Below are 18,255 nucleotides of genomic sequence, written 5' to 3'. Positions count from 1 at the left end.
ACATCAAGCACTACAGGCAATGAGTAATAGGCAGGACGCTGTCGTTTACGGAGTTCCATATACGAGTATCAGTAAGCCGGCTAGCAGGGAACAGCAAGCAGTACAGGCAATGAGTAATAGACAGGACGCTGTCGTATACGGAATTCCATAGAGTCGAGGTTTCGAATTGATACAATAGGTATATTTACGCTGTTGGAACCCGGCCACATCATTCTGGAACGTTATTCTATCGGTATTACCTTGAACAGCTTTGACAGGTAAGTTCAGTAAACATTACTTTACAGAAAAAAAATCATTAACAATTTTTTTTTAATTTAAGAATTTCTGTGGTATTTATAAATTGAAACCACCTTAAGATATCCTTTCTTTAATATCTAAAAATGTAATCAGGCAAGACTGTAGTGTCAATGATTTTTTGTATTTTCTGATAATAAATTCCCTTACTTGACAATGCTTTGTATTTCTTTACGTTTGCCCTCGCGAAGAAGGCCATATGTCTTGCCTCTGAAATAGATTTGAGGAGAATGCTAATTCACCGAGTTTAAGTTATGGTCTTTCAATGAAATAGTGTACAAAAATATCCCTTTATATCCCTATCATCATTTGATATCATTTTTTTTATTCTTTTGTGTAACTTGAGGACTTCGAATCTCACTATCTCCATGTCTCTTAAATGGTGAGTTCAGAACATTTTGCCAAATTCCTAAAGTTTATTTATGCGTGCTTTTAATATGCATTTTCAAAGATATACGTACAAAAAGCTAATTTTCAGAGAAATTACAGAGAATTCGAATAGTTTTACATGTGCACTACTTCTGTGTTTGAATCCATTTGGCTAGTTTAACACCACGAGTCTCTAAAATCATATGATATTTACAATATTTGCCTTTTTAGACTGTTTCCTAAATGTGTTAATAAAACGACTTATTTTCTACCTACAGATACATTAGCATAGTTAGAAACTTCGCCGAACCTGGAAAGTTCACTTTCATTTTTAGAGTAATTTCTCTTTTGTTTTAAATGAAGTTAACTTCCATTGACGACTGCAAAATAATACATGTATGCATCGGGGTTACTATTTCCCAACTTTCTTTTGGAACTATTAACTTTCGAACTTTTCGTATCACAGTTAAGTAGAGATTAAGTTTTTGTGAAACAGACTGTAATTGCTATTAGTAATCTAATTTTATTTTAGTTCTTCGGGATTGTTTTCTCTTAAAGTAAACACTGACATATATAATCAACACAAAGTGGGTATTTATATTGTTATTTCTCGTCTTATAACTCGCGATGGTCAACTTTCAAGAAATTGTTTAAAACGCGAAAATAGTAAAAATGAAAAACGAAACGAAAGAAATAATTTTCGTATGATGTCTAGCTGTGCTGTAGTCATCACTCTACCATTTTTCATTTTTTTATTTATTTATTTATTTATTTTTTTTTTGTCAGAGTGAAAAGTTTCGGCGATGTCTACCATTGTTCAGATGTTTGCGTTTGAGGATGGGCATTTAGCTGGCGGATACAGCACTCAAAACTTCATGGAAACTATGAATAACATTCGCCTCCTTATGTTATGTGTGGAAATTTGTCTCAGGAACATTGCCTGTATGAGTGTTTTCTATAACACAGTCACCAGGGCTTGTAGACTTCACAGCAACGTGTTCTATAACTCCGATTTCTTCGTCAGTGAAACAGGATGGCACTACTACAGAGCAGTCGGAGGTAAATGACAAGATGTATCTGGATTACTATATGACAATGTAACTGGTAGTTTCATTGTTATGAAACTGTTCTCCGTTTGAGAACTTAACATTCAGTTAACTGACATAACACATAATGCTAACAAGCCCAAACTATCTAGATTTTTTACACTTGAAAAAGAAATTTTCAGTGATCTACATGTATACTATAATATATGTTAGGTGTCAAGTTATCGTTTGATGAATATTAAATATACGTTTCCGCTGGAAGAATCTTTAAAGTCACTTGACCTTTTTCGATACATTGAAAAATCATTGATCATCAATTGGAAACCAACTTTTGATATATTTCGTTATATAATAAAACTTTCTTTGTTATTGTCTTAGCGTGTATAAATTCATATCATCTAACTTAGATGGAAAGCAAAGATATGTAACGAAAATCGTGAGCTTGTATGGACCATAAATATTTTTTTTACGTGGATAGGCAAAACAATGCAATATATATGTATCTTTATATTTTGAAAATCCCGATCCATGATGCTGGCTTATTGTTGAGAATATCATTCCCGTTGGCATTGGACAGTTCTGATATAAACAAAAATAAACGTGTTCTTATTCTGTTTTTTAAAAAATTGAAGTACCTATACAGGAAGTGGTGCAAATTGATGTTTAACCGCCCTTTTATGTTTCCGCAAATACAATTACACACCTAAAAGATCATAAAGGGGAAATGTAATTTTGACGCTTGCAACTAGAACCATGTCGATAAAATTATATCTGACTGATGGAATAAATTGATTGGTGTGTCAAATCGAAATGGTTGATGCTGTGTGACCTTGTTTTTTATTAAACATATCTTGCCAGTAAGGTTCACAAATAGAATTCGTTGTTACGCAACTCAACGCCCTCATAACAGCGTGGATTATACGAGGACGGGCATCTGAAATAGAAATTACTAAATATATATACTGTATAACTTCATAAATATCAAATTAACATGGAATATTTATGCATGATAAAATTTCTAACGCTGACATGTTATGAGGTGTTGAAAGCTGGTGCGATCTTGTTTTTTGCCTTAAAAAATGTCGAACGATTTCTGTAACAAATCCATTTTCCTTTTCTATATATCATTTTTATTTGTACTAAAGTATTTCATGCTTTATTCTAGTTTAGCTTTTGAGACTGAATGGGGATGCTGTTTTATAATCGATAACGATGGAGATAACAGATAACATTAAACACTTTTTTGTTCCTCTGCTGTCTAATCGACACTTCAACGTCAGTAGCAATATGTTTGTTTGTGAAAGATATTCATTCAGCAAATTGTATTTATACAGATCCTAAATGTGATGTTTATAACGGATTTGTCCATCAGCGAGATGCAGGCCTTTGTTATCGGGCAGAATCTGATCTTCTCACCAAGACGCTTTCAGATAGCGCATGTTCAGCGAGAAATTCCACGCTAGCAATTCTGAACAGCGAGAAGAAACAAAATGTGGTTGTCGGCACACTCAGTCTTATGTCTAGTAAGCATATACAATTTGTACAATGTAATATACAATAACTCAACAACATGTCAAATTATAAAACACTTTATACATCTGGTATAAAGAAAATTCTATTAACAGACCTTTCTTTACTAATATCGTTCATCTTTTCACTTAATTTTGATGTAAATCAATAATGCATTGTAGATTTTCGTGAAAAGGCTTAAATAAGGTTTAAATCAAAATAGTAAATATCCATTTGAAGGGTCAGGAACAATATTTAGACAAAGCAAGTATAAATGGATATAGGAACGCAGGTTTAACTTTTAGCAGAATGCTCAATAAATATTTTCAAAAAACAAATTTGTTAAGATATCTGTCTGCCAAACTACCATTCATATAAATAAGTAAATAAATAAATAATACACCGGACAAACTAAGATTTATTTCATTATTGCGTCACTAAATCGTGCTATTTATAAACATGCATTCCTTTTACCCATCTAGCCACAACACCAACCCCTGTCCAGATGTCGACTGTTGAACCAGTTCTACAAGGGTGCTACTCAGGTGATAATGTTGATAACTTAATCTTACAACTGCAGGATAACAATATAACAATGCAGATGTGTTTCGATATTTGCGAACCGCTTGGAACGACGCATACTTTGCTAATGGTTGGTTTCATTTTGTAATAGTAATATGTTTTTGTATTATATATTTTTCATGTTCATAATCTATTTCGTAAATATTTTACGCATGCAAGGAAATACATGTTGCATGCATGTATTCGTATTTCACTTTTTAAAATCTAGGCTGATATCTCTTGAATACCGTATAATACAAAATCATATATTTTCGTGCAGCTGAATTTTCATAGGTTTTCATTTTATTTTTAATACAACTTCAATAAATCTACATATTTTAACAGTTTGTGACATACGAATCATTGGGTCACAACGAAAATGATGAAATAAATTTCCCACGAAAATGAATATTTCATATCCTACCGTTATAAGAATAATATTGAATCACGCATTTATAATGAAAAATATAATGTTAAATTATGATACTTTAACAAGTTAAATGGCTGACTGAATCCTCTCTTATTAATTGTTTTCCCCTGAATTTGCCATTGTGTTATTTAGATAGGTTTTGAATGTTACTGTGGAGATCTCCAGGTCGGCGCTAAAAAGCTACCCGATGGTACATGTAATGATGTTTGTTCTGACGGAAATTGGTGCGGAAGGCTATCTGGGATGTTTGCAACCTACGAGCACATTAACTCATCTTTAACCGGTAAGAACAATTACTTACATGAGTGAATTCGCACGAGTTTTTTTTTTTTGTCTTCGTACAGGATTGTTTTTCACCTTTGAATAAAACTTTTAATCATTACCCCTCTGTTAAAAGTTGCCCTAAAATACATTATACATATGATTCAGCTTTACGATACGAATTTAGACCATCTCTTGTTTTCGCCCTACCGTCAAAATAGGTGAAAGTAAAACTGCAGCGAAAGTTTTGCCGTTTGCGGTATTATATCACTAAATTCACACAGATAAGTACATCCAGGTTTTACCCCTCTCCAATAATTTGAATAATGATTGCAACATAGAAATGGCAAATACAAAAGTCCTATGAAGTAAAACGTAAAACGCTCGAGCATTGTGTTTCTTTAATGATTCATAATTTTAATTATTTCTCAATTTGAAACGAGCAAAGGTTTTCTTTGTAAATCCTGTGTTCGTGGTTGCTATTTTTTTGATATCATGCATTCCCCGAAAATAACGAAAAATGGAACAGCTCGATGATTATATTATGTAATGTATCATTTAGTCAGAGCAGACGCCTTTATCAATCACACATAGTCACGGAAAGTGTATTGAATGTAAACATTTGGGAGTATGTAAGAAATGGATAGGGTATATGCGTTCCTGTTATCGTTCAATATGAGTAACTCCCATGTACTTTGAGAATGATAATGAACATCAAACCTATTGGTTCTAGGGGGTCAACCCTCTAACAGATAGCGACCAAGGAACCCGATGAATACATACAGGATGTAAACACTAAAAAACTATATTGGTCTCATGAGCGACCGGGAAAGAAAAAACGAAAAAAAAAAAAAACAATGAATACGAATTCAGAGGAATAACTCATTAGATGCATTTCTTATGTTTTTTGTATATTTAATTTAATTATATTCTTTTTAGGAGAAAGTTTCGTTGGATTCTATATAGGAGCAACTTTAAATACAGGTAACTCTCAGTGGTATTGGAGGGACGCCACCCTGTTGGTATATAACGCCTTTGATGCAGCAGACGACAAACTGGTGTCTGAAACATGTGTCTTGATGGTAGCAGATGTTTCATACAAATGGTATTCGGAGGCGTGCACATACACTGCTGGATATGTCTGTGAAGTTGATCTTTAGACGGTCAAGTTGTTCGTCAAAATGTTCCGGCCGGGCGAAACATACAAATTTGTATAGGTTACTGAGACCATTTGAATTTTTTTCCCGAGAAGACGTTAGGATGATGTCAGATTTCACAATGATTTACTCTTCCAGTCTTGCTAGAAAAATGTTCGTGATCGTAGATTGTAACGTCATGACATCAAATGTAAATTATCTTGTACATACTGATGCTATCGACTTGTTGTTGTGATATATTCATATCCAATAGGTTTGTATTGGATTTATTTGCAAAAATAAGTTTTCCGTGACATTTTGAATGAAAGTATTGTTACATCCAAGCAGAAAGATAAAATCTATTGGTCTATAATGTACATTTTTAAGTTAAAACGTAATGCTGACACCATTCAATTCACTATGGAAGGGTAAAGACTTCTATTATCATGAATTTTCATGTGTGTTGAGTGCATTTGTTTTGATAGACAACGATTTTTTGTAAGCCTCCTTGTGCCTTCCTCACAGGGGCGAACACTCAACTAAAGGTCAAATATGAGTCGGTGTCGAGGCCAAACGCGAGAGAGTATTTAAAGTGATATTACGCATAAAAGACAAAATCACATCCGAAATTTATTCACCTCTAACGATTATGAAATAAGTGCAGTAAATACATTTCTTACGCCTTCCCGTTAGCGCAATACATGTATAAACACACTACTTGCATCCCTATATTGTTGATTAATGTAGCATTATTCCAAGAATTAAAATTGCCACGTTTTCCATAAAGAGAGTAATTATTTATTTTCTTTAGATTTCCACGAACACAAAGAAAAAATTATCATTAAATAATGGCACTATATTTTCTGCACTGTGCATCAAAAATAAAGTGTCAATCAATGTTTGAAAGCGTATTGATATAGACAGGAAATAGACATTGAACAGAAGAAAATTCACGACAGACAAAAGAACTTTGTGTGTATGTATAAAGACCAGTCTCGTGAAAACCAATAAAAACACACTCAATGGTCATGTTGTTGAGTATATCCTCGAATTCTTTTCCGGGAGAGAAAAAAGATGAAACGACAACTGAAAATTGGTATGCGATATCTATCCATTAGGAAGGTATCTATGAAAGAGTAACACTTATTACTGTTTTATTAGGAGGATGTAGACTTAATGGAAAAGCTGCCACACTTAAAAGTTATTTACATTACACCTGAATAAATGTTTTGAAGTGGCACCTGAAAACGCCACCTTAATTGAAAAATTATTTTTCCGGATGTAAAAAAATCAGGGTATGTTTTGGGATTGTCTTAAAATCAAATTACGTTGCATAAGATGGTTGTGATACTAAAAGCAAGCAATACCAAAACCATGAATTTATTGCCGCACGGATGTAATATTTCCAGAATCTTGTTTAACGCGAGTTTTTGTTCCGATATAAAAATGACAATTATAAAACAACACATAACGATGTCTCTTTTCTGGATGATAAATCCAGACATTTTGCCAATGAAGAATTTACATTTTGATAAGTTAACTTGTTGTCCATCAATATGCTACCATGGTATTGGCTGAATAGTTAAAAAAATCAATTCATGTATCAATATCGTCTATAATGCTAAGGATTGAATAAAACTTTTTATGCCTATGAATATATTTTTATAAATTTTTTGAATTTGAATTAAACATATTTTATTGCAAAAATTATTACAACAGGATTAGGTACAAGTTATTACAACTTATGAAACACCCTTTCCCCAATATATAACAAAATATAGTTAGACAACGCAATAGCCATATGGCAACAAATACACTACATATTTTAGGAGAGAGAGAGAGAGAGAGAGAGAGAGAGAGAGAGAGAGAGGATTGATTGGGTAGTTTAGGCGGATGACGTTAAGTGAACCTATTACTAGATTTAATAAAGTTTTGGACATTCAAAAAAATTTTCGAGTTTGTTTCAAAAGAAAGATCATTATTACCATACAATATCAAATCTAAATCACAATGTATGGGTAAATTTAAATCATCTAAATGTTGAAAAAGAACATTTCTTTGTAAATGATAATGACAACACATAAAGAAAAAATGATAAGAATTTTCACACAAATGTCCACAAGAATCTTGACACTGAATTTGATTACATGTCATTTTAATTCTACTGAAGTGTCAAAGCGTCAACAGTACAACGTTAAATCATGTATATATATGAAAACTACGCAATATTAAAGCATACTGTCGTAATTAGAATCGAATGAATGTTTTTATGTCGCATCCAGTTTAAACATTTTTCTTTGACCTTTCATTGAATAGAATGTCACCTTCATCAGACAAATGACCAGGATGAAACAAATTTAAACTGAAGTATGAGGCGTACGAGATGGTAATGAAATCACAGAACTTTTCGGCTGTACTACAGTCTTATATACTAAAATTTGAAAGGATGGTTCACAGAAATGTTCGTGAAAGTAAACTTTAGATCTACAAATTTGATATAATATGTGCCATTTAATGAATTACACTTGATTATACAGAGAAGAGAGGAATCAAGGCTTACCACATTCTATAAAATGCATAACAAAAACGTCCCTCCATACTTAGAAAGCTTGATACCACCTAATAGGCGCGACTTCAACATGGAGTTAAGAAATCAAGACAAATATCAAGTCCCCCGAAGTCGACTGGATATTATGAAAAAGTCTTTTGTTCCGTCGTATATAAATCTGTGAAATAATTTAGACAATTCTACTAAATCGGCTGTATCACTGAAAATATTTAGAATCCAACACCAGCATACGCTCTTTAGTTCCTGTCCTGATTATTTACATTCTAATAATCGATACCTCTCTGTTATACATGACCGCATTAGACATTCCTGTAGTGGCATGCGTTCAGATTTTTATAGGGTTGGTATTTGAAGACGCAAGTCACTATTCCTTTCATGTTCATCATTTTCTAATTGTAGACACATATTGTTTGATACTTTGTATGATTAGACGTAAATTTTAATACAGAAACTATTTTATGGGGCGACAGTGATGTTTACTCACGTGACGCTAATTGTAATATTGTTAAATCTGTTTAAAAGTTTATAAAACAAACAAAGCGTTTTAACACTGCCTAATTATGAACTGTTTGTAGTCGGCTCTGAATTGATATAGAATTTATATAAAATCTATCCTATCTCTTTTTCTCTTCTTTTCTTTCTATCCTATCATCTCATCTTTTCCTCCTTTTGACAAAATGATTTAAACTTACAATTGCATATCTACGAATTACTTATCTTCATATTTATAGTATAAATATGTGTCACGTGCAGTATTTTAATTATTTGTCATTTAATTTATGGAGAAGAGTTCATAAGTTGCTAGAACTTGTCTCTGATCCATTTATCTAATACTAATAATAAAACATGTTTAAATCACTTGAATATGCAGGAGTTGCTCCCCTTGATAACTTGTCGGTGGTGGTAGGGCTCTAACGTCTAGAAATCAAGACAAAGAATCCGGAAAAACAAGCTTGGTCGACACACTGATAAAACACAAATCTTTAGGTGTATTAACCCCAATAAATGTTTAATTTCTAAGGAAGAATACATTTAGAAGAACGTCAAGTACTTGTGTGTATTCTGTGAAGTGTCATTATTCATACGTATAACATAAAAATGAAAATAGAAAGATACAAAACAAATTCGAAAATTACATTTATTTAATACGGAACTGATAAAATACTCTACAGTGAACAGAATACGAAGAGGTAAGTAAAATTACAGCAGGAAGTGCAAGTTCCCTCCTAATTTCGACCATAGGATAAAATCGAGAAAGAAACTCATTTATTTTTATGGTGATCTTATTTTTATTGATTTCGTGGAATCTCTCTTCTTAATCCCTGCATTCATATGTCCACAAACTGTTGAAGTTGATAAGTAGATTTCATCGATTATATTTTTCCATGAAACCAATTGTTCACGAAATTTTTAAAAAAGCAGTCCCACGGAAATACATGATACTACCTTCTTAAAACTATTCCACGCCAAAATGATCAGAATATTAAGGCATTTGGGATTATATTCCACATATCGGGAACAAAATTGATCATTTCATGTTGGAAGATTAATGAACATGATGATGCGATGTTTTATGTTTTGTTTCGGAGTTTATGTTTCTTTAATGCAATGCTCTAGGTGTGAATAGTCATTTAAACGGCCATTATTCCTCGTGAAACAATGATAAGAAATTAGACTAGGAATACCGTTTACGGAACGTCGACTTACTGATGTGAAAATTATATCGGGTCTCGATCGTTAAGCAAATGTGATACTATTATATCAATAAATTAATTATATGTTTTACAAATTTTAATGCATATAAATTAATCTCGAGCATTTAATGATAAAGATCATATTTCCAAGTTAAAATAGGTGTCGTTTACGATTTAAAAGTGTATGTGGTAATATATATATATATAAATGCTTCCTGTAATATGGTAGCTATATACGGTGGTTGAAAACTTCTGAAGCAAACTACTTAATGTATATAGATCCATTGTGTATATAAATACTACGTAGGTTGACGGCTGTAATTTCTACCCGGAGCTTCGCCAGATCCAGTTTAGGCTTCACAACAAGGATCACTATGGCCAACGATAGACAGTATCACCTCAAATTTGATGGCACAAACGCGGAATCTGTAGACAAATATTTGGAATATAGAAGGTAAGCAATAGATATGTGCTATCAATTATGTAGATACTTATAAATTAAATATATACCGTCCCTCAGTCGTTTATATACAGTTCATGCATGACTAAACATAACGGATCTGTTTTATGTATAGCATGTTTAATATTTTCCGATTGGATGTCTTTCCGATATTTTGAATCGGTGTTAAAACATACCATTCTACTTGGTTCATTAAAAAAATTAAAACGGTTTATAGGTTTATAAGCGGATTCATACAGTTTGCAAACAAATTTTTTTCATACCCCTATGAAACCAAAAAAATTACATCAATGCTTAAATGCAATAACAAGTCGTTTTAAATAAGTGCCATTCATACACTGCTTTATCGCCACGTTCGGCGAGGTGTCAAACTTTTCCTGACCACGAGGTAGATATAACAGACATGTTTGATATGTATGTAAAATCTTCACGTCTGGATGTGTCTTTCTAAACAAGCATTTCTACATATTAGTGATAATCTTTTAAAGTGATACATAAATGATATACGGAATCTGGATGTAAATAAATGTTCTAGTGATAAAATCGGAAAACACTCAACCAACAAGCAGAAAAGATGGTAAATTTCCATAGGCGGTAATACATTTTTAATAAATTGATGAGTGCCAATCGTTTTTCTGTTCACACGATAGAAACGTCATTATGGGTATTCTGTGCGATAGACTGGATATAAAAATTAATTCATATTGATATTTATTTTAGTGTATCAGTGCATATTTTAAATGATTTTTTTTTTTAAACGAACTATAATTTGTCGCGTACTGCAAAATTATAATGTAGTGTCCGCGAAAAAGCCTACTCAGTGTTCGCCTTTTATGTTCTAAATACGCCAGTAATGGCTACTTTGTTTGTTATAGAATATATAATAGTGTCTGCAGTAATAAATATATTTCACTCGTGTGTCCGAATTTTTTTTTTTAATCTTTCGCAAATGCTGCGCACTACGGTGGAAGATATTAAAATATTGGACACACTTGTAAAATATTTCTATTGTTACTGGAGACACTTTCTTATATCATCTACTTTTTTGTTTAAGCGGTAAATATGTTTTCCATTGTATATATATATATTGTTCTAACAAAACATCAAACAATGGTAGAATCTTAATTGGCATAACAGCGATAATTCGAATCTCTCAAAGATTTCCAGTATATGATGTAAGTTTATTTACCGTTTTAGATTCAAATTTCTTTGTATATGTGTTTATGTACATGTTTTAAATGTTCAAATAATAGCTAGCTATTCCATGTGTCAACAGCGGATGAAGAATCGACTTTACATCAGCTGGTCGTCACCCACTGGTATGGACTGTAAACTGATTGGTCCAGAAACGCCATGTTTTCGCAAACACAGGTATGTTTATTGTTTTGTCATTTGTTGTTTTAATTAATTTCTTAAACGTACACTAATTACGTCATCTGTCTTGTGAATTATAACATAGATATAATGATTTCGAATAAAGTGTAGTGATTAAACATGTAATGTATAAAGTTAATTTATAAACAAATTTTAAAGGTGTGGAATGATGATTATGTAAACAATTACGATGTTCATATTTCCAAACGTACATAGTAATCATTCTTTTTTTAAATACATTGTAGAAGAAATATAAGATAAACAAAGCTCAGCCCATACTTGAATCCACGCCACGTGACATTGTTTGTGTTTTCGGTCTATGGTTCATATGGTACAGTATCGATTCTAACAAGTGCATTACTATTCACAATCGACAATACAGGATTAGCCCCTTTGTTGAATTCCAATCAACCAGCGAATCTTTGTGCATTCCATTATGAAGAAAAAGTGATTCCGGTATCAAAACTGAGAGTTAACCTGTTATTATTTTAACATGTCTAGTTAGACCAGATTCATTTTGAAAAGGAGATGGTAACAATACACGAAAATTATAGGATGTTGAGGGCCATGTGTGTACCAGGTATGGCGATTTAGCCATATATGCAGTTGTGTGTCCTGCATTCACTCACGTCGATATTACACAGTACACGTATCTGACATGACAATTAATAATCCGTCATGCAGGTCGTATTAATTTGGAACCATTCTTGGAGTTGAATGAATTAGTCGCTGACACTAAACTCATAACGATTTTAATTATTGCCATGCACCCTTTTTTTATTCGCGAACGTGTGAATAAGAACTTACATCAATACCACATGAACAGAATTCATAAGAATAATTGATATAATGCTACTTTTCAGGTATAAGCAGCATAAGACGGATTTTGACGTAATTCCAACTGAGCGACATATCATGATACCATGCCGACAGAAGGGATGCAAGTGTGTCACCTCTCATTACATACCGATGAACGGAAGTCAACCTATAAGGTGCAGCACATGTAAGCACACAGCAGGGGCGCGTTCGATTCGCTGTTCTGGACACTCGGTACATTTGGAACACCAATCGAACGCAGTAGAACAGCTGTCCGGTACAAGTTCTGGCTGTGCCATCTGAAAGGTGGTGCAGACGGCACAGCTAGAAAATTAATCATGGCCGCCAGTGAGAATCCACAGACTGTACATTCTATAAATGTGAATGTGGCGTATTTTTCGCAACACTTCACGCCGCTCTTTAGCACAAATGTGCAAAAAAAGGTAGGGTGGTATTTAAAAATCGATTGTGGTCTTATTTTCACAAAGATACTCCCAAACAAAGTATATCACTGTCTTTATCACGACAGTCACGTGTTGGGCTGCTGGGGCGAGTCTTCCCTCCCTCCCGAAATTGCTAAACATGCAATTTATATATATTACATATTAAGATGGTGTAAGTTTACTAAAAACGCTTAACAGTCTCGCAAAAAGTTAATTATCTACACAGATACCTTTATAGACCTTTGACGTTATGGGCTCTCGTCCGTCAACGTTATACCATTTGTTCCAGAAACGAATAGTTGAACACGTGTGTGCATGTACAGTAGAATCTAGGTCTAACTGATCGCGTACTAGATTTGGAATGTTTAAACAAATGTTCTAGACGTCTATTATTATTTATAAATACCTTTACTCTATTCAGTTATTATAAATAGGATTAGCCTATTTAATATTGGAAGAAGTAGTCTAATAACTTTATTACTAATTTGTGATACCCGCAGGCCAAATTGGAAAATACGAACACCTATATAAAGCTTTAAAACTTACTGACTGCTGAAATATTAAAGAAAATGTTAACTTATCTATGTCGCTCTGGAAAATACCCATCTCCAGTTTTAATTTATGTAGAACTACACTTGTTTAGAAAAAACCAACAGATCTCCAAGTACAGATTACATGTACATTGGGACCCCATACATATACATGTATACTTAAAAAAAGATGATTTGGAAATACATATACATATATGCAGTAATGCTAATTGAAATTTATAGTATTTGTAAATACAGTACACAATGTACAACAGAGTAATTTCATTAAAAAAATATTGCTTCTCAATTAAAGGTAAAAATAAATAAAAACTACAAAAATAAAAAAAAAAATATGCATTTCTTAATTTCATATATGTAAATGAAATTTATTTTTTTTGTCTTGAATTTAAGAAGTTCAAAGTTGACAAAAAATTGCATGTTATTTATTTGATGAATATTTCACTTGTCCAAGTATATTATATATTTCACCAGTGTATTATTATTTTCATTTCAGCAGAACAAAGATTTCCATACCCTTCACAAGCATCAAATGCTGAAAAAGAAAAAAAATATGTTCATGTGCGAAAACTGCACTGGCTATTTCAGTGACATGAAAGTATTTAACGAGCATGAATGTGAACAAGAGAAAGAACATGCCAACCAAATGGATGAGGCAAAAAAAAAGGTGCGTACTCTCAAAGTGGAACTGCAGTTTGGAATAGAGAAACAACACTTTTGTTAGTATCCACTTACAAAGACTTGAAGCCACTCTTAGACAGTGGAAAATTGAGCAAGAAAGACCTATGGGATAAAACAACATGTTCACTACGGTCCAAAGACTTTAGCTTTTCACCAGAACAGGTGTGTGGAAGGTGGAAGTCCATTACTAGGGCATACAAGAATGTCAAAGATCATAATAAAAAGAGTGGAGCAGAACACAAAACCTATGAATATGAAGATGAATTAGATGATATACTGGGGTCAGATCCTGCTGTTGATCCTGAATTTGTAATGGCATCTTCATCTAGCTCTGCTGCACCTGAACAACCAGCTACTACATCTCATAAGAGAAAGGAAAAAAAGAATGATAATGGTAGTGAGAGCGAAGGCAGCTCATCATCAGCTTCGGGGAGCAAAATGAAGGCAAAACAAAGCAAAAGAGTGAGAAAGTCTGGAGGATCTACTAATGGGGAAAGCATTGTGGATATATTTAAGAAATATGTATCTGATCAGGAAGAAGAATGGCAACGTCGAGAATCTCTACAGAAACAAAGATTGGAAGTTCTGACAAGTCTGGTTGATGTTCTTAAAGGAGATAGAAGAGACACTACCATCCAAGACAAATAACTTTCGAGAACTGCTACAAACTATATCAGATAATGAGTTTCTTTCATTGTTCTTTCTATATTACAGAATGTGTGGTTTGTATGGAAAGGGAACCAGACTGTGTGCTATGTGACTGTGACCACCTGGTGATGTGCATGATTTGTGCAGCCAATGTCAATATTTGCCCAATATGCAGAGGAGACATAAAGCAAAGAGTTAAAGTGTTCACTTAAATTGAAACTGTTCTCTTGTGAGTTAAGCAGTACTCTCTTAAATGGAAACAAACTTCTGTTAACTTTACACACAAATAGTGTTTTATTGATTTTTTGCAGATTCTTGTATTACCCTGTCTGCTATATTGCCCTGTCTGTTGTATTACCCTGTCTGTACTCTTACCCTGTGTCTGTACTATTACCCTGTGTGACACCGGGTAATAGCACAGACAGGATAATAGTACCGACAGGGTAATAGTACAGACACATGTTACCCTGTCTGTTTTATTACCCACGTCAGTATGTACTCAACCTGTCCGTCCATCCTTTAACATGTATTTCTTTTTGTAAGTTTATGGTTTTTAAGTTTTTGAAAATTGTATCAAAGTATGATACCTTATTTTTACATGTGATATAATGTATTGTTTAGCTGTTGTTGAATTTTGTTATTGTTCTAAACAAATAAATTTTGTTTAACTTTAAAATCGTTTTCGGGGAGCATATGTCACGTAAGCATGTATATTCCGATAGTTACTTTTACTTAATTATTTTTCACGGGGTAAGTATCCTTAATAGTGGGTACCTCTGGGCGGATGTACGTCACGGGTATGAGGTGTGCACGAGATGGACGTTTGTTCTGATACCGATATACGAGTCTTTTCGTGTACTCGATATGCAAATATCGTTGTTTATGATCACTTGAGTGAAGCACAGACGACAAACCTTGGTAAGTAATGTTTCTTTCTTGTTTTGCTGGTATTATTTTTATCCGTGCAAGTTAATTTATCGAGTCAAGCAATCGAAGTGGCGATGCGCTCCATTCATGCATGACTATTGCTAATCGTATGATAGATTAATATTGTACTTTTCGTATTTCCTCGTCATCATTGTTGTATTTAGATTCTATGAACGTAAGATAGTGTTGTTTGTAGATTCATTAAGAAAAAAAATGGTATTTGTCCATTTTAAGATTTATGGAAGCCTTGAGCTAGTGGTATAGTGTTGGCTGTCGTGTGTTCGCGCACAGGGCGGAAAAAAGTATGGAAGCTTTGAGGTGCCAATTATTAGAAGTTGCGCTAAGTCGTGTTTCTAATAGCTATTCGGAGCCGCACACTAGTTTCTCTATTCATTCAGTGTTCAATTACTTATAACGTGTAATGTACAGTACACTTAGCTAATATTTGTCAATTCGTTTTGTAATAATTATTTTGATAGGATGTTGGGTAAGAGTGAATGTAGGTGTCTGCGATATGTATATATATATTTCCGATTACGTACTATTGTAGCTTCACATTACGTAACAGTCATCTAGACTGTCAGGACCGGTACCAACTATACGCCATCAGGACCGACTGATCCAATATCAGGAATGCAGGTCTAGGTCAGTAAAAGTCTACTAAATTCCACTGTAGTTTAGGTTCTTAGCATCACTGCAAGATGAGCCAAAGGACGGATCAGCTCTATGATAAATCATTGGACGTAACGGCTGTATGATACGTGTGTTAGTTTCATACAATTATCATACATGTATACATTTTATCTGGTATCATTTTATAATATGCTTCAATTCCTTATTTGCTTTCATTCATAACAATAAGATCATTTTGATTTCCGGTGTAGATAAAGTGGTGGCCGGCAAATTGGTGCTGTTTATCTTGAGGTCATTGCCCTTATTAAAGATATCTTCCCGTGGCGTTTGTGTACAAATTACGCATGATAGTGGTAATGGACGGAGTTACAAGCTGATTGTCACTGGTCTATTTACCATCACAAAATGTCTACAGAGGAAAGAATATACAGGCATTACCACAAAAAAAAAAAGAATAAAATAAAAATTAAAAGCAAAATAAAAATAAAATAAATAAAAAACGTTTTGTAGGGCAAACTAGGGCAACACTGGTGTTGATAATAATATATCTCTAAGTTCGTGATAACACTGATAATTGGTTGATATTATTAGTAGTTATATACTAGTTAACAATACTAAAAGCTGATATAATATATGAAATCATATTTTTACCATTTTTTCGTTTTTTTAAAAATATATTTATATATAATGTCGTTGTATATATTTATACTTGAACAGTTACAGATGTTTAGCAGCAAACCACACTGGGACAAGAGACACGAAAGCTTAATACTACCGTCAGTGACCTGAGTGAAATCACAAGACCAGTCACAGTGTCGTCCTTGACGAATCTTTTCCAAGATGACTCATTCTGAGTTCCAAAAGTTACTTCCCTTCGTAACTACCGGATGGTATAGTGATAAGCTGGAGAGCCGAGCGGTGTGAGAATGAGAAGACTTAGCACTTTGGAAAAAAAACGGGACATTTTAACATATAAGTAGTATTGTAACTATATTGTGTATGAAGTTAGCATGTCATTGTATATTGTGAACAAGAGGTATTTGCTTTAATGATACAATAATAATAATAAAAAAAAAACCAACGATGCCACAATTTAATTTTATACTGTTGTTCATTTCAGGGTTATGACAAGATAAATATAACTGTTTCCGTATTTACCTTGTTTCGATGTTCTGATGTTTTTTATCTAAATTATTTGTTTATGACTAATACTATATCATTTAAGATCAAACAGTTTTAAGAGGTAGAATAATTACCAATATCTTATAATGTTGTTATTGCGTTGTCCGGGTCAGTAAGCCACATAAATCACACGGGAGTCCGGCTCCGTCGTTGTACACATATATTTTTATCAACTTCGTCAGTTTGGATCTGCGTTTGCGTTTATCGTTGATCATTCAGCGTTTGGCATTTGTCATCCATTTTTTCGCCTATTAGACCAGAAAATTCCCTTTCGGATTTCCCGACCGTCCTTTTTTCTAAATTTTTTTCCCGAACAGCTTCACTTTTCAGAATATTTATAATGGACGCCACTATCTGGATTTTCCCTGAACTTGTTATTGTGAACCTACCGTTTCCGCAAGTCTCTACAGACTTTACTTCTAATTGTTTGCTTTTGCACGGTCGGTTTTCGTTTGATATGCGTGTGGATGTTGGAAACCCTACTAACACGTCCGAGGTACACCGATTTACGAGTCGGTTATTATCGGCCCATTTTATTAGTCACATGACGTTAAACGGGACTTTTTACTGGCGGTTACAAGTCTACGATGTTATGCTACAACGCATCCACCGCTACACAAACATGCATGTCTTTGTCGCCAACGGACAAAGTCTATGGGTACAACGATTTACCA

At 33.5% G+C, this 18,255-nt stretch overlaps 1 protein-coding gene and 1 long non-coding RNA gene across 2 annotated transcripts; both read left to right on the top strand.

Annotated features, from left to right (window-relative positions):
• The first annotated feature begins 1,466 nt into the window (after positions 1–1,466).
• Positions 1,467–5,630, top strand: LOC132549687 (C-type lectin domain family 4 member E-like). The gene is made up of 3 exons (XM_060213638.1): positions 1,467–1,722; positions 3,044–3,232; positions 5,410–5,630. The coding sequence occupies exons 1-3, from the start codon at positions 1,467–1,469 to the stop codon at positions 5,628–5,630; spliced, it is 666 nt and encodes a 221-aa protein (XP_060069621.1).
• A 10,019-nt stretch (positions 5,631–15,649) lies between these two features.
• On the top strand, positions 15,650–17,513 carry LOC132549743 (uncharacterized). Its single transcript, XR_009554189.1, has 3 exons — positions 15,650–15,757; positions 16,317–16,411; positions 17,117–17,513. It is a non-coding gene; the product is annotated as an uncharacterized LOC132549743 (long non-coding RNA).
• The last annotated feature ends 742 nt before the right edge of the window (positions 17,514–18,255 follow it).

This window comes from Ylistrum balloti, unplaced genomic scaffold (assembly GCF_031769215.1).
Source record: "Ylistrum balloti isolate Yb309-2 unplaced genomic scaffold, AGI_CSIRO_Ybal_v1 Utg370076, whole genome shotgun sequence".
Lineage (NCBI taxonomy): Eukaryota > Metazoa > Mollusca > Bivalvia > Pectinida > Pectinidae > Ylistrum > Ylistrum balloti.
Note: the sequence above shows the minus strand (reverse complement) of the source record. Positions and strands in the feature narration are given on the sequence as shown.